The sequence below is a fragment of the Gavia stellata genome, chromosome 13, assembly GCF_030936135.1.
Source record: "Gavia stellata isolate bGavSte3 chromosome 13, bGavSte3.hap2, whole genome shotgun sequence".
In the NCBI taxonomy this organism is placed as follows: Eukaryota; Metazoa; Chordata; class Aves; order Gaviiformes; family Gaviidae; genus Gavia; species Gavia stellata.
In genome coordinates this window covers 24345560-24363101 of record NC_082606.1, presented here as the reverse complement: position 1 = coordinate 24363101, position 17542 = coordinate 24345560, and the positions used below count along the sequence as shown (strand labels likewise).

Here is a 17542-nt window from a genome sequence, read left to right as displayed (position 1 = left end):
TCCTTCTGTGCAACACAAGCAAAGCTTTCATTAGTTTTGTGTGTTATCAAGGGGAGAACAAACTCCGGAAGAGTTTTTAAAACACCTCACCAGCCTCTACTTCTAACTGATCCGCCCAACAAAAATACAGGGAGTTTATTAATGCAAAACTGAAGCAAAAAGCTGAGCCCAGGTATATTGCAAACACGCTGCAGAAGAGGCTGCAAAAGCCCAGACATCCTCTTGCATTTGCTGCCTGCAGAAATAGACTGAAAAGCCCAAGAATTAAATCCTGGAATATATTTAGCTCTATCAGTAAGCCTACTTAATTCTCGACGCGCTTAGCAAGGACCCCAGCTATTCATCAGGAATATGGAACGGCAGCCGGAGCAGATGGAGGAACGGCAGCCCAGCGCAGGGCCTGGATGCGCGGTGGGACTCGGGGCTGGACGGCTTCGGGCTGCTGCGAGGAGCCACTCCGAGCGAATGACAAGGGCTATTCGCCACCTTTGGGGGTATTTGGGGCCAAGGCATTGGGGGTCCTGCAATTTGCGGCGGCTGACCGTCCGCAGTGCGACACGGCGTTTGCAGCCTGCTTTGAAGATACCGAGAGGCGTCTGTGCCACTTTTGTCCCTGTTTTTTACAGGTAATCGAGGGGTTTCTTCTCCAGGACTGACGATCTCCTGCCTCCAACTAAGGGACACCGCAGGTAAAAGCCGAGGTAGGAGCAGGGAGCGCTGCAGACAAATAAGAATGTTTTTTCCCCACACCCAGACCTTCTGTTCGCAGACGCAGCTCGCTGGCTTTGTCTGGAGCCCCCACCTGCGTTTTGGCGGATGGCACCCTACACGTTTTGCACTCTTTCACACCCCAAACCCAGGTGCAGGGCACAGTCAGGAAAAGCGTTTCTGCAGTCATTTCGTCATGTGTCGCTCCTCCAGATCATCTCCCTGGCCTGGACATCACGTAAGGACACACGCAAATGACTAAAAGCAGAAGAAAAGCAAAACATTTCCCTCCTAGAGCTTGTGAGAATGAGCCGGCTCCTGCCACAGTGGCCCAGTGAGAGGAGAGGGAGAGGGAGAGGGAGAGGGAGAGGGAGAGGGAGAGGGAGAGGGAGAGGGAGAGGGAGAGGGAGAGGGAGAGGGAGAGGGAGAGGGAGAGGAGAAGTCCCAACATGAGCTCTCCCTTGTCTCCATGTGACATTGGAGGAGGACAGCTGGTGAGCAGGAGCTGCTACCCAAAAGGTGACAGTCCCCTGATCACCCAAAGCACCCTGATGGCAAAGCTCAACCCCTCTCCTGGGTGCAGGGCTGGCAAGGGAGCTCGCCGCCCCGACAGTAACACCACTGCATGTGCCAGGGACAAGCGCAGGACAGACCCCAGGGGACACCACTGAGTTACAGAGGTTCATCCGTGCCACCTCCCTCTTCCAACTACATCCTTGGCAAACGGCCCCTGCCAGCGCCAGGACAGGAGCCTCGGTGAGCCCCGGGCCTGAGCCATCCGCCCGTCCTCGCTTTCTGCGTTATAGGTTCACTTAAAGCCTCTCGACCTGATCTGAGGAAAATCTGGAGAACATCTAAGTGTGGTTGAGGAACTCACTCCCAGCTTTGCTTTAAAAGGTGGCAGCAGTCTCACAGGGAGCCGCAACGGACCCTGGCATGTGCCCCAGTGGTGGTCCCTGCTGCCACAGCCCCTCGCAGAGACGCCCACCCGGGTCTGGGGTCTCGCTGCCACGGGCACACAGAGAGCCCAGGCTCAGCCCTAACGTACCCGGGCACAGCACACCGAGGGGAAAGCACGTTGTGGTGTCTGACACGTCAGCAGGGTGATTAAAGGCAGTTCCCTCTTTGCCTTCTCTAGCAGAACTGGGGGACAAGGCACTTGCTGTGCCTGACGCCCCGTCAGCCCTCGGGGCTCTCCCAGCTCTGTGCCGAGCCCAGGCTGAGCCTACGGGCCAGGTCTGCTCCCGGTCCCACGGCATGCTGACATGCTGCCTTTCACGCTCTGGCCTTATCTTAGGATGTAAAATTCCCCGCAGCACCTTCAAACAGTTCTAGCAAATTTCATTCGGCATTTAATGGAGCCTGTGCGCCCAAGACCTGCCGTGTTTGGGAACTCAAAAGCAAGGCTGGTGCTTCCCACCCAGCCCTCGGGTGAGGCTGGAGCACTTCTAGCTCCCCTGCACCACAGCACAGCGGGCAAATCACAGAATCACAGGATCACTAAGGTTGGAAAAGACCTGTAAGACCATCAAGTCCAACCATCACCCCAACCCCCCCATGCCCACTAAACCATGTCCCGCAGTGCCACGGCCACACATTCCTTGAACACCTCCAGCGATGGTGACTCCACCACCTCCCTGGGCAGCCTCTGCCAGTGCTCCACCGCTCTCTCAGGAAAGACATTTTTCCTAATATCCAGTCTAAACCTCCCCTGGTGCAACTTGAGGCCATCTCCTCTTGTCCTGTCACTTGTCACTTGGGAGAAGAGACCAACACCCCCCTCCCCACAACCCCCTTTCAGGCAGTTGTAGAGAGCGATGAGGTCTCCCCTCAGCCCCCTCTTCTCCAGACTGAACACCCCCAGCTCCCTCAGCCGCTCCTCATCAGACTTGTGCTCCAGAATGACGCAGCCTGCACCCCGCGCTGGGTGTAGCAGCAGCGGAGGCACTGCAGTGACGAGCTGCCGGCGGAGCAAGGGGTCCCGCCCCGGGGGTGGGTGACTACCCTGCTCCTGGGCTGGTGGGGGACGGTGGGGTGCCCATGCCATGGCAGTGCTCCCGGCCCTTGGCATGCTCCCTGCACCCGGTCCACACCGTTTTTATTACCTTCTCCACAGCAAACCCCTCGCAAAGACAACTAAGAATTATTTGCAGCAATAATGGCAAAAGGTTCCAGGGGAAAAAGGCAGAAAGCTTTAGCAGAAGCGCCAGCCCGGCTGCCTCAGGCAGAGACCCGACCCTCCACGCCAGGGCAGGCGGGGGGTCTGGGCTCTCGTGCCCCGGAGGTCCACAGTCATGGCTTGTTTTCCAAAGCTGCTGCGATTTCTCAGCGAGTGCTCTTCACATCCTTCCTTCTGGCAGGAAGAGCAGCATGAAGAGCCCCTAAAGATAGAAACTCGAGAGAAGCGCTGTCAAGTTTCTGCATCGCAGTTTATCACCCGTTTCTCCCAGAGCACTCATGCCCCTTACGTAAAAGGGATGTGGCTAATTACTTCCAGGGGACGTCAAGGGATCTGGAGACACTCAAACCCTTCCCGACAGACCAAGCGCACGTAATGACACCCTGAGCTAAGGATGTGCTCAGGCAGTGGCACTAACAGCTGATTCAGAAGTGGCAAGAGTATTAGCAGAAGCCGAAAATGGACTCTTGCAGGTGAACTGCTGCTCCTGCTTGAACCCACCTCTCTGCACTGGCCGGGACTGGGGGGGTCCAGCTGGAAGGAGAGATTTAGGAGAGCCGCAGGGAAGGGCACGCGGCTGGTGCAGCCCAGGAACTGTTCTGCATTGGCAGGATCGTACCGAAGCTGCGCCGGACGGTCCGGTGAGTAGTGCTGCAATGGGAGCACCTTGCCCTGGGAACGCGGTTTTTGTAACCGACCACAGCCGAAAACCAAGTCAGCGGGTCCAAGCCCCCAGCTAGTGCTCCCCGCCAGGCACGGCCGCTCCACGCGCTCACAAGCACAGTTGTGACAGCCCAGAAACGTTCAGGTTTGGAAATCTAAATGCCTGTCGCCCCCCCATTGACTATAAAACGAAGCCCGGCAGGGCGTGTTCCTGCCTTGGCCAAGCCCTCGCTGCCCGGCGCGGGGCTGGCCGGTCCCTGTGTGCCGGGGTCTTACCTGGTGATCTCCTCCTTCAACGCAGCGGGGTCCGTGGGATAGAACTTCACGCGGAAGCACATGGTGAAGGGAGGCTGGGCTGCAGGGAGAACAGCGATACCGCGGTCACCAAGTGACAGGGTTTGTCCCCTTCGTCCTCCCGAATAACCCCGCTCGAGGAGGTGGTCGGATATTGCTGGGGGTCTCACCTGCCTTCCCCGTTACCCCCAAACGCACCCAGCTGCCCTCGGTAAGGAGGGAGGGGATGGGCACAGGGACGCTCCCTGCTGTGGTGGCCATGGGGGGAGCAGATGTTCCCGGTAAAGCCATGGGGAAGTGCCCGTGGCACCATCTGCCAGCCGCACACCCCTCTCCCTGCTCGCCAGGCAGGCCCCGGCCAGTCTCGCTTTGCTCATCCCCATCATTTCTGTCCTGGACTCCGGCAGGACCGGTGCCCCGTGCCCGCGGGCACAGCCGGCTGCCACTGCAGTGGGACCGGTGGAGGATGATCCCACTTTCGACCCAGCAGAACAGCTTTGTGGATAATCAAAAAGGCCCTTTTTCTGGGAGATGTGCCGGGAATTGACCCCAGAGGGGAAGGACGGGAGAAAATGGAAATACATCTAAAACGAAGGGAGCACGCACCGCCTGCCCGGGACATCTGCTTGTAGCGATACTCACCCCTCATCTGCTTCACAACCGACTTGGTAAATTCCAGCCAATGCTGAAATGAAAAAGAAGGTAATTAAAGCAATGCAGTAACAAATACTTTCAATTAATAACATTGACTCTTCGGGGCAAAACTAAACAAACCAAAAAAACCCCTCTGCTTGAAAAAAAAGGCTATGCTGTGGCAGCTCCATAAGCTGCACGGCAGAGGTGGGGGGGGCTGCAGCCCCTGCCCGTGCGCCCGCAGCCGAGGGAGGGCCCAAGCGGGACCCGAGCCCCAGCGTCCCCCATCCTCATCTCTTTCTCTGCCTGGCCCCAGGGCAAGCCAGGTCCCCCACGTCCCCTCTTGGCAGCCCCATCGGGTCGAGGCGGTGGCACAGCCGAGCTCCGGTGACGCCGGGGTGAGCGGCTGCGCTTGCTCAGTGCCCAGCAAGGACCCTCTGCCAGCGCCAGAGCAGGGGCTCGCCGGGAGGCATCTTCCTTTGCTCAACAGGACATGCTGTCCCCAAGGTCAAGCACAGTTTTCTATCAGTGACAGCAACTTGGCCAAGTTACACGGCAAAGGCGTCCTTCTTCAGCCTGCGCAACCTCCCGCTCTCGGTGCTCTGCTCACCGGCCGGCTGAGTAAGCCATCACAGCAAGAGGTGAACATTTTTGTGCCGAGGCACCTGGTCCCCGGCTGTTAAAATCACCCTTCGCTGGTGCCACGGGGTTGCACGTGTGCACTGGACACTGTTGAAGAAGTGCGTGGACTCCTCACTTTCAAATCTGATTTTTAAAGCCTAAATCCAGGTCCTGCATGCACCCTGGCCCCCGCAGGCTGCCTGCCCTGGGGAATGTGGGGGTCCGCTGGGGCTCTGCCCGGCGTCCCGCTGACCCCCACCGCGGCCGCGGGGACGTGCAGCTCCCGGGGGTTGCCGCCGTCCGTGCCGCCGCAGTGCCGGCAGGCGGGAGCGCACAGCAGCGCGGTTCTGCCGGGGAGGGCGATCGCTCTGCAGCGCTGGCTGCAACGACCGGCTGAAATCACCCAGCCCAACCCCAAAAGGAACCAGCATCTATAAATACAGCACGACACCGGGAAGGTTAAGTTTAAGCCTGCGTTTCTGAAATTATACTCCTGTGCCACCAAAAAGAAACCATCAAGCTCTGCCTGCAGCGAAGTCTCTGCAATAGCTGCTGCTTTGATTTGACAGTTTGAGCAGGCACATTTAGGAAACAAAGTGTTGTCAGTCGAGAAACGGCTTCAGATGCCTGTGTTGGGAAGACGGAACGCCAAAACACCAAAGCAAAGTGACTACAATTAAGGCAAACACTAGTTAGCACAAAGGATTACAGATCTACAAAGATACATCACTGAAATCTGGGATTGCCACAGAAAAACTAAATGTTAATGCCCACCGCTGAGACAAAACCAGTGAGCAGTGGCTCCACGCAGCTGCACAAACTGGGCTGGGTTTCACTCGGGCATTTCTGGGGCACGTTTGGCACCTGACGCAGACGTGCTGCTGGCAGCACTGCAAAATCCAGCGGCAGGGCTCGAGGGGCCACGGCGTGCCCCGTTACCTGGGGGTCTGGTCCCTCGCGTGGGTAACTCCCGTGCCGGTGCAGACACAGCCCTTTGGGCAGGAGGCTTTGGGAAGCCTGGGGGCGAGGGGCAGCCCCCAGGGATCCGACGTCCGCCAGCAGCGAGCGGTCCTGGGGCTCCGACAGTGGCGTAGGGGACAGGGAACATCAAGGAGGGTTCCTGCGGGAAACGCCTGCCCCGGTCCCCGGAGCCCACCGCAGGACCAAGGGAACCTCCAGGTCACAACAGCCCCCACCACGCTGGGAAGAAGCACCGTTGTCTTTTGGACTGGGCTGAAACGGTTTGAGTGCCGGCATCAGCATCCTCTGACCCAGACCCAACAGAGTGCCGGGCAAGGAGGCAGGATTTCTTCTCTCTTTTTCTTCACTTTTCAGCATCTCTGCTCTCCGTGGCCCCGTGCTCTCAGCAGATGCATCTCACTTGCAGCAGCCCCAGGGCAGTGCACAGGCTCCTCATGGCCACGCTTAAAAATTAAGAGATTTTCAATGACTGCCACGTGCCCTCCCGGCAGGAGCCGTCGCTGTGCCTGGAGCGTGCTGCGGGCTGCAGCAGCCGCCTCTCCCACATCACACGAGCGCTGCGGCTCCCAGCCCAGCCCCAGGCGGGAGCAGAGTCCGGCCCCGCTTGCTGTGCCCCCCCCCGGGCCCTCCCCAGCCCAAGCTGCCCGTCAGGCATGTGGCAGAGCACACTTTCAATAAGGAATATTGACTTGTGCATCAGAAATAATGGACTGAAGAGACAGCTTAGTTCATCACAGGCTTAAATGCAGCACTTTCAGCCGAGGAAGTGCTAAACCCGGGCAGCTCTTTGACCCCCCGCCCCGAGCAGTCCCATCCTGGGATGCTGCTTAAAGCTGAGCGATGGCTCTTGCCTCAACCCTCATGGCCTGACCTGAATTGGATTATCCCCAGGAGAAGCAAAGCACCGGTAAAAGGACTGTCCTCAGCATTGCCGAGCGTGCCAGCTCTGCCTCCGCGCCGCTCTCCCCCTCTCCAGGGGGGTCCCACGCTGCTGCCTGAGGGCTTTGGGCTTTGCACGCAGAGCGCAGAAGCACCGGGCAGGATCCAGCCCTGGACACTGACACCACCACACACGACAGCAGAGAAACGTCCTCTCCTTGCACCAGCTCGGACAAGACACAGACCCTGCGTTCTCCATCTGCCCGCTCCTTTGCTGCAAGAGAAGGTGCTCCGAGAAGAAACCCCAATACACTCCTCCACGGGGTGACTGTGCCAAGGGGTTTTCCAGAGCGCCGTGCAGAGCTCTCGGTGAGCGCAGACTTCAGCTGCGCTCTCTCTCTCCACCAACCATGCCCACAGAGACGATGCATAATAATGCATTATGCACAGGGTTTTATGTCTACATGTGTTTAAAGAGGCCATTCACCAAAAAGCAGGGAAACAAAGAGCCGACACCAGTGGAGCGGCAGTTAACGATCCGCCAGCGTCATGCAAGAAAAATGCTGCTCTCCAGCACTGAACAGCCACCACTCCACAGCCACGGCAAATCCAGCCATCAGGTCGTGCATCAGCGTGGTGACGACGGCCAGGAGGCAGATCTGGGAGAAGGCTGGAGAGGTCGGGAGGGAGAGAGCCCGGAAAATAGAAGTCGGGGAGCACAGGTGATCGGGGGGGGTGATGGTACGGAGACCCCGCAAGAGGCAGCAGCATCTCGCACTCCCTGGTGGCTCCAACTTAGCAAGGTGGGAAGGATGAGGAAGAGGAGGCTACTGCTCCGGGCGAGACAAGCCATGTGAGTGTCAGTGGGTGCCCCTGGAAGGGGGAAGTGGGGTGCGAGGGGCTCAGAGGGGCCCTGTCCCACTGCAGGCAGCAGCGAGGGAGCAGCTCCCCGGCTGCTGGCAGCGACACGGAGCCCAGCTCCTCGCTCAGCAGCGGCTGCTCCCTACAACAGACCCCACAGAAAGTGCCTTGGGGAGCAAAACTGTTTGTTACGGTGGCTTATACTGATCAGCAGGAAGCGCATCGCAAGATTGTTATTACTAGCTACACCTGCGAGCGCGTTCACAGTGCTTCTCATTCACAAACCTCACGTGTTCTAACGGCAAACAGCGATTTAACATGTGTTTGTGCGGAGCTTGTGGTCTGCACGTGTTTTAGAAGGAGCGTGGACAGTTAACCCTGAAGAAGGGACTCACTCACACAACTACTGCATGGAAATCCCGCTTGCCGGGACCATGGGACACGGGACCCACCCGTGGGGCTCTGCGAGAGGCTGTGCCACCCCCCGCCCGGACCTGCTGCAGCTGCCCCGGGACTCGGCGGGACTCTGCACGGATCCGTGCTGGGAGCTGCGCTGCCAGGTCAGACCAGGTCCTGCCGTGGGGGCTCTCAGCTCCATGCACTCCGACGTCTTGTTTCGCTCTTCGTTGCCCGAGGCAACATGCCCAAGTGTTTGGATGGCCTAATCTGGGTGTTAAAACACAACTCTGCTCTAGAAATAGTCCTGCAAACCCAGTGTCAGGAGATCTCCCTCTTCGCCTGTGCGATAGCATCAAATCCTCTCACTTGGCAAACGCAAGATGCTTTCACCACTCGCGTGGGGATCTGAGAGCTGTGCAAGTTCCCCCGGCTCGCACATCCCGATCGACGCCGAGGAGATGTCAGCGGGGCCGGGACACTGAGGCTGCTGCTGCCGGGCCCCGGTGAATGCTGCCCCCCCCTCCCCGGGGCTGCAGCACGAGACTCAGCCCTGGCTCTGGCAGAAGAGGTGGGAAGGGGCAGGGGGTCTCCCCAGGGTGCTCAGGGGGCCGTGAGTAGATGCCCTTCCCACGGACAAAGCAATGACCCCATCAGGGCACCCATAACCCTCCTTTTCCAGCAGCGGGGTGGGGGAGAACTGCTGGGGAAGAGCCCCTCATCACCACCTAAACCGAATTTCATTGCACCCCTTTGCCTTGCGCTCCGGTTTGCAGCCGCAGCAGTGAGGACAAGTCTGATACCACTGAGCTGCAAGAAACCCCAAGAGCCAGACCAGGCAGGAAGGGCTCTCACCCTTTGCTTGTCGGGGTCCACAAACCGAATGCCGAAGTAGTCCTTCTCCAGCAGGTTCAGGTGGTGGCAGAGAAGGTCGAACAGGTACTGGCCCTTGGCATCTCTCTGCAAGACAAAGAAACTCATTTACAAAGGGGCAGGACAATGGCAGTGGGGCAGAGGCACCGGGTGGGTGAAGGGTCCCAAACTTGGAAGGTGACGCCAACAACGGTGCAAATGCCACCAACTTCCCTGGTGCTTCAGCCGTGATATTTTCAGCTCAGCAACTGCCTCCCATCCCAACTGGAGGTGCAGCCCAACAGCAGCCGGGAGCAGGACCCCCAGAGCGCACCAGTCCCATCCCCATCCTCAGACCTGCGGCTCGTGACCGGGCGGGATGCTGAGGCTGCCCAGGGCTCGGCAGGAGACCGCAGCATCGCCCAAACCCCACATTCGCTTGGACAACAGATCTGCGCCCAGGCGGCTCCAGGCAGCGCTGCGGAGGCGAAGCTGCCTGGATGGAGCGTGGCGAGAGTGCGGCGAGGGCCAGAGTGAGAGCAGCGCAGGACAGCAACCGCCCCAAACGTGGCCTGAAGGCCACGAAACACCCAGGGTATTTTCAAAGCATAAAGAGAACTGTGACCAAGGTCAGAGTCTGCCTGGGAATCACTCTGCACCTCGAGTCGCAGCGAGGCGTTAGACGGGGAAGCTGTGAGTTTTGGGGTCTGTTTGCCGGGCCCGTGTTTTCAGGCACTCAGGTCAGCAAGGTCACAGCTTTGCTGCTGTTGTGATCCCTTCCGGACTCCCTCCCCGTAGGCATGGCACAGGTCACCGTCAGCTCATGGCTTTTGCTCTCTCCCGGCTCTCTCAAACAGTCCATCCCTGGTCTGGCACTACGGCACGAGTCCAGCGCTGACCTGCCTAGTTTTAGCATATTTCTTCTGTGCCCTTTTCCGCTATTGAGCTTTTAGGAAAAAACCTTCCCCCTCCCTTGTCCCCAGGGCTCTGCATGGCTGCGGGCTGCGGCAGAGGGACTCCACGGATTTATACTTTCTCCAGGACCAGCCTGTGCTGCCAGACCCCCACTCTGGAGAGAGCGGGAGCGCCTGGGCAATGAGAATTACAGCTTTATAAGGGCCTGTCTGCCAGTACAACTTACAGACAGTGCTAGACTGGACAATAATGGGGAATTTTAAAGTATTATAGCTATAAAATCTGATAAATCTCAAAAGTATTAAAAATTTAATTTCCAGCGCTGCCAAGACTGACGCACACACTGAATTTGAGCGCTGTGAGCTGCTCCACAGCAGCGCTGGCCCAGGCCACCGTGGTCCTTCCTGCATTTGGTGTGGAAAGGCAGCACCTGAGAGAGCCGAGGGCACCAGGACCCCAGTGACACCCACTCACAGCCCCCAGAACCGCAGTAAGTCTGTTCACAGCTCCCTGGGACCCTCATCCAGCCATGGGGCTCACTGTCGGAGATGGGCTGTGCATCCCCTCTGTCAAGAAGATGATCACCGCTTTATGCAGAAATGGTTTTCCTACCCGCCAAAGGTTTGGAATCAATGAGCCCAGAAGAATAAGGAGGTACACTGAAGCTCTTCTGGCTCAACACTTTCTTAGCTCTCCAGAATCGTGCCCCCAAGGGCTGTAGAGCCCCCCACCAAGAGCTGATTTCTCAGCAATGGGACTTACCCAGACCAAGTGTACAGCTGTGCAACGCTGTATATTGAACCCCTTGAATGACAGCAATTTAACTGCTCCAAAATTTTCCATGCAATTTATAATTGACTGCTGTAACATTTTGCTCATGGACAAGAACCGACATACACCCAAGTAATTCATGAACCTCTGCTCAGCAGAGCTGCCCGCAGGATCCGTCCCAGGGGCAGTGGCTCTGTGCCAAGCAGAGCCATACCTCCGCGGTGGTCTCACCCCGAGGCTCAGTGCTTGCTGAGAGGGGGGTCCTCTCAGTCTGTGCCAGGTTTGGGATCAAAACCAGTATTTTATTTATTTCTGAAAAGCTTAAACCACATGCTGCTGCCCTGGGAAACACCCTTGCCCAGGGCCAGGGAGGGAGAAGAGGTAAAGTCGTTCTGACCCTGCTGTCGCTGCCCCTTTTTGGCAGAGCAAACAGTACCCAGGTGCCCGGGCTGACGGGGATGCGCTGGCAGGATCCGTCCCCTCAGCCCGCCAGCCCTCCCTGCTGCCTGCCCTTGGCCGTGCTCTGGGCTTTGCCGAAGTTCCCGGGAATGGCTGTGCTGCAGGCGATGGGGGACCTGCTTTACCTTGCAGGCGAGGGGGGACCTGCTTTACAGCGCAGCATCTCTGCAGATCAAAGGCGGCTCCTGACAGCCGAAGCTGCTTCCTTCAGATAACACAGGTTTCTGTTTCCTGACAAATACATTTAAAGCGTGCATTATCTGATCAAATAATCACTCAGTACACATAGGCTGTGCAATCAGGGAACCCCGCAAGTCTGGCATTAACCCGTTCCTGGGGCTTGGTATGGTATGATAAATGTCTCTGCATTTTAAATAAATAGTCCTTCGTTTACAGAGTCATGAAGTTCAGGCTGCAGTCCTGCAGCTGCTAAAATGACTTGCCCTCAGCACTGGTGCCAGAGCCTGGCAGGCACCAGGGCAGCAACAAGGTGATCCGAGGCGGTGACCCCGGGCAGCGCTGCCGCCGGAGCAGGGGCCATCCCGGCTCCCGGGGTGCAAACTCTGCCTTCGCAGGCGGACCAAACTCTGCCTTCGCAGGCGGACGCGCAGGGAGAGCCCATCCTGCTCGCCCGGCTGCTGCAGCGCTGGCGCTCGGCCAGCGGCAATGGGCTGATGGAGTGTCTTGGGCAGCTGCACACAGAAGTCAGGAGCAGAATCAGCTGTGCAGCACAGAGGAAAGGGCCGGAGGGAATGCGGGGCGTGCAGCACCCACTCCCGCTGCAGCCCCAATGGAAGGAAGAAGGAGGACAGACAGCCCTTGCACCAGGCGGAGCGGCAGAGGGAAGACCCCGGTGCTGCCCAGCGAAGCCCGGCCGAGGGGCAGGGGATGCTCACCGGGCTGTGCTGCTCCCAGAAGATGATGGTCTCGAAGCGATCACCGATGTGAAGCCTCCTTTGGAAATCCTGCTGGTGACTGTGCCCCAACCCTCCGCCCCGGGGCCGGTGCCGTCACAGTCGTACCCCAGCCCTCCCCTCACTCCGGCACCTGCATCTCCCGGAGCCCGGCTCTGCGCTCATGGCATCAGCACGGCTGTTTTGCTAAAATACTCAGAGACCATGGGAAGGATCTGTTGGCTGCCTCCAAGCTTGATCCCTGCAGCCTCAGGCATCCCACCCCCCAGAGCTGTCTCAAGCCACCCCCGGGGCATGGGCTGACCTGCACAGCCCGACAGCCCTGGGAGCAAGTCCCTGCTCTCTCCTGCTTCACCCCTCGCTCGCAGAATGGGGTGGGACTCACTTGGGCATCGGCCAAGCTTAAGTCAAGTCTTAAAAAGCCTCCTGTGGCAAATGTGTTTAACGGGATCTGTTTGGGATGCATCCAAGGGCGGCTTTTTATACAGTGACTGATGCACTGTAAAACACATGGTGTCAAAAGACACTGAGCCGTAGCCTGAGTCCTTGGGGGCATTCAGATGTCTCTCCCCATGCCGAGGGGCACAGGCATGTTCACTTCTCTCAGCAGCATCACATCTCTGCAGATTAAACAGACACCCCCCACTCCATTAGCCTTGTACCCATGCCCCTGCGGGCTGCGTGCACACGCAGGAGAAAACTGACTCCAGAAGAGCTTTGTTTGAGCCGACGAGATGGCTTTGGGATGAAGTTTCAGCAGCCAGGTGCTCCCCACAAGAGCACGTGGCACGGCCGCAGTGGGCTCGGCTCAGCTCTGCTCCAGCCACAGCTCCAGCCGCAGCCGCCGGGATGCAAAGCTCCTCGGTTCTGTGGTTTGTAAAACCCCTCTGGGCCAATGAACAGGTCTGCGGCTTTGCTCTCACTACGCTGAGGGTAACAGTGAGGTTTTGCTTTCCTGCAAGCTAATCCCCTGGGAGGGATCGCAGAGAATCCAGGGAGGAGCACCAAAGAAGCCGCTGTGTATGACACCACCTCCCATGGCCGCATCAGCAGGTGCCATCGAAAGCCCGTGCTCAAAGGCAGCCCCGGCCACAGTGGCTGGCTCCTTGCTTTGTCCTGAGGGTACCGGTGATGCCCGTGGGGCTGCAGCCCAGCCCCAGCCCCAGCCCCAGCCCCAGCCCCACTGCTCATGCTGCCCGCGCAGCAGCTGCGGGTCAGCATCCCGCTCCAGGACTGCAGCTCCTCGGGGGGACGCCGGGCACCCACCACTCCAAGGGAATGCAGCCGAGGACTTCAGGTGCTGTTCACGGGGCCACAAGGTCGTTTGGCACCTGAGAGGACAAGTGTCCTCATGCCGGCCAGGCTGCTCGCTGCTGGCATGGCACAGCAAGCTGCCCTCGCGCTCACCTGGAGGAGCCCGACCTTGCAGCCTGGCAGTAAAATGCTCGCCGAACCTCGCCTGGCTCACGCCAAAGTAAAACAGTGCTGGGCTTTTGGACCCTGCCGGTAAAATACAGCGGAGCAGCCAAAAGCCTGCTTGCAGAGCCTGCAGCTGGGGACGGCTGCCGGCTGGGCACCGCGGTGAATGCCAGCCTGGCTCAGCTCAGCTGACTCACGCTCTTCCCCAATTTATTACCGAGATTTTCAGCAGCTCTCCTTGCTGTGGAAATGGAGACTCGAGACAGCTCTTCTGGGCAGGAAGAAGGTAAAGTAGCAGGAGAGCATTGAGAGTGGTGCCAGGAGAGTTTGCACTGAGGCAGCTGAAGTGTTTTGCAGCCGCAGCACGGCTGGGGAGATGGGCTGGAGCTGAGCAGGCAGCAGTCCTGCCAAAACCCATCCCAGTCCTTGGGAGATGCTGAGACCATAAACAAACAGAACTCCCCGCAGGCAGCAAGTCCTGCCAGCCAACACGAACAACGCTCTGACAGCGCAGAGCTAAAATTTCAGGAATCGTCTCTGCCTGCGCTCCTCTCCAGCATCCCTCCCTCCTCCTCCCCAGGCCAAACAGCAAAGCCCCCCGCGTACCCTTGCTATGATGTCCAAATGCATCCAACATTGGAAAAAAATGAAGGATTCCCGTTTCCATACTCAGATACCGAAACTTGCATTTCAGCTGCCGCCAGCCACAGCCCGCCCTGCATGCCGGACCCTCACAGGGCTGGGTTCATGGCGCTGGTCGCCCCCCCCAGCCACGCAGGTCAGCTGCGTTTGTTGCAGCCCTGCAGCCGGGGCCATTGGCCAGGGACCCGCTGGGCAAGCCGCAGGCTGGGCACCAGCCCCACGAGGCTTCGATGCATTGCGGCTGCGCAGGACGGGCACCCACGCAGCAGCTCCCGTGCAGCCCCGCGGGTACAGCCAGCCCCGGTGCTGCTCGGGAAGCATCCTCAGATGGTGTCCAGCAGAGACCACCCCGCAGAGGAACGAGACGCCAGTCCACAGTGGGGAGAGGAGGAGGTACGGTGGGGACCCCAGGGCCCATCCGCACCAGCCGTATCCCTTTTTGCACGGCTCGAGGACCAGAAACCCGGAGTTTGAGCGCAACCGCTCGGCTCCAGCCTGAGCCAAAGGCGACTCCTCGGGCTGGCAAAGCCCGCGTGCCCCGGGAGCCCAGCCCTGGCGGGGCGAACACCCGCCTCGCCCCGCAGCCCTCCCTACCTCCCTTGTGCAGAGACGTTCATTTCCCGCCGCTGGGAATCGGCAGGTCCCCGTCAGCTGCTGCTCCCGCTGGGAACGCAGATGTGGACGGTCCTGGGCTGGGTCCCCGCGGCGGCGATGCCCACCCATCCCCACCCCAAAGCAGGTCCCTCCAGGCCTGCGCCCCTCGCCCACCGTCCCGCTGCAGCTGCGCCCGGGGACATGGCGCACAACGCCTCCGGCTCGGCTGAGCGGGGAGCTGCCGGCCGGCTCGCCAGCACGCGGCGGTCACCGGCACCACCGGCCGCTGCTCAGGAAATGAGGCCGCTCATTTATGAGCCTGAACACGGATTTAGGTGCCGAACTTGGAAAAGCGCGGCCTAGATTGTGCTTTATTAATAGGCTAATTGAGTCTCTGCGCGTATCATCCATCACTGTCAAACACAACCACCACCCGGCACAGGCTGTGTGCCCGGCTCAGGTACAAGGGCACAGAATGGAGAGGAATAACGAAACCTGCCAGAATCCAAATCACTTTTCCTGAGTTAGAGCAAGGTATTGTTCTTTCATTAAATAATATTCATTTTTTCAATGTGGACTGAAGCAGCAACACGGAGCTTGAGAAGAGAAAGCATCCTCTGAGCAGCAGAACAAACACCCAAGCCTTGCTCGCCTATCGGGTGCAAAATACCCTTCCCAGATCAGCTGATATGTGCATTAGGAAGACTGGACCTCTTCCTGCATTATATAGAAAACAGTAATAAATACTGATTTTATTTTCTTCCCCTAGGGAAGATTACTTCGCAGGCTGAACTAAAGGACATTTGACACAGCCACAGAGGTTAAAACGACCGACCATTAACAGGAACTGTAGTTGCATAAATAAAGACATACCCATAAATTATTCCAAATTAGACCTGAAGGGCTGTTACAGCCGAAGCAGCTGCCGCAACCCGCGCAATCCGCCGCCAGCGGCGCGGGGCACATCTGGCCGCTCCGGCTGGGACCCTGCCCTGCCGCAGGCAGCCCCTGCCAGGCACTGCTCATCGCCCGGCACCAACGTGGGCTCTGCCTGCTCCTGCTCATCGAACTTTCACGCTCAGGAAAGTCTGTTACAGACGACAGTCATGGAAAATGCCAGAGGAAGCCGCAAAGGCGTGAACCTTTCTGGCTGGACAAGAGCAGAGGGGATGATTTTGCCACCCGCAGCATCACGCCCCTCCTCACCTCCCCGAGCCAGTGTTGCAGGGGTTTGCTCCAGGCTCTTCGCCCTTTCCCTAGCCATGCCCCAAATTAGCACGAACGTCCGCATAATACGTTCCTCTGTGATTTTAACACAAAGCAATCGCAAGGACGGACAAATCAGACAGCCCCCCAGTCCAATGGAATATAGTGAAAGTGTAAAAACGCAAACGGCATTACAGGGGAAAACGCATTCTCTTTGATCTCCCTAACTTGAATGAATTAAACATATTTTAAATTAATCATTATGAGGATGTCTTTCAGGAAATTATCTGAACTGTCTTTACAAATCACAACTTAAAAGAGCTGTCTATTGCATAATACCAGCTGACATAGTCTATGTTTTGATCTTTATATGTTCTTGTAGTAAGACTTATATTTGTCCTAAGGTTTGCAAGTTTTTGAGGTCAGCTTTTCAGGGTACAGCAGTCGAACAGAGAGACTGTTGCCAGCTGCACTGTTAGCAAACCCCGCTTGCACACACCGCACACCGGGAACGCGGCGTGCCAAGCTGACCCGCCCCACGCGGAGTGACTCGCTGCCGAATACTAACAGCTGCTAATGACTTTTCTCTGTCTTAAACTTCTGCTACGTATAAAAACTTGAGGAACTACAGATAAGCAGAGCGTCGTGTCCCAGACACATCAGGACACTGCAGGGCGGTGCGTTACCGTTGTTAATTTCAATTACGCGACTGAGCGGGACGATAAGGAGCGTTCCCGGTGGAGGCTGGTCTGCAGACAGCGCAGCGGCAGCGGCTGTGCCAGGAGCCCACGCGGCCCTGCTGACGCTGTGCTGCTGGCTGCTGCTTCCAGCGCAGAGCTGCGGAGGGTAACACGGATTGCCAGTCACTCGTGACGTACCACTCTGAAGGGTTCTGATTCATAATAGTCCCTAATTTTGCCTAGTCTCGTGTTAAAGGAGATGAAGATGTGCCACTGCTCGCAGAAGGCTGCATTATGGCACAGGCAGGCAGAAAACCTGCAAACCTCCATTTTTCTGTGATGGTCCCTGCCGCCGCACTGCCCGCCACCCCGAAGCACGAGCGAAATCCGAATGGTTTCAGCGCTGCAGGGCAGCGTGGCAGCATGGGGCAACGCTGGGGGGGGCCCTGACCCCCTTCAGCTCAGCCCCCGCGTCCTCCCTCGCACCCGATCTCGTCCAAGGGTGCTGGGGTGTCGCTGGGACCAGATCTCATGGCACTCCCCGTTTCTACGTGATCTCTGGAGCCCGAAGCACATCCCACTACCCCAACTCACAGCCCTGCGGGACCTCTGCAGAGCGGCTGAGCTTGTTAGGGCAGCGGGTGGGTTTTGGGGACAGACTCTGGGACAAGACCGATTTGGGGCTGGAAGGGCTCAGGGGCATGCGTTGCCTTGAGATACAGCTACCCATGGCAGCAGCCGCAGCAGCGGCGCTCATCCCAGCTCGCTGCCCAGCGCTCCCGCAGCCCCCGCGCCCTTGGGTGGCACAAGCAGAGCCCCCCTGGGGACACGCCACGGCCATCCAGCCCCACGCACGCACTGCCGTTCATGAGTCC

General features: G+C 58.4%; 1 protein-coding gene across 4 annotated transcripts in view; it reads right to left on the bottom strand.

Annotated features, from left to right (window-relative positions):
* FRMD5 (FERM domain containing 5) overlaps window positions 1-17542 on the bottom strand; it is a 113771-nt gene that overhangs the window by 18443 nt on the left and 77786 nt on the right. For 2 of the 4 annotated variants that reach the window (XM_059823703.1, XM_059823705.1), the window contains exons 2-4: window positions 9071-9175; window positions 4487-4529; window positions 3827-3905 (exon numbers count right to left, since the gene is read on the bottom strand). In XM_059823703.1, coding sequence (XP_059679686.1) covers window positions 3827-3905; window positions 4487-4529; window positions 9071-9175 — 227 coding nt within the window. Of the gene's footprint in view, window positions 1-3826; window positions 3906-4486; window positions 4530-9070; window positions 9176-17542 lie in introns of those variants that run through there. The other 2 variants (XM_059823704.1, XM_059823707.1) reach the window with 2 other exon arrangements.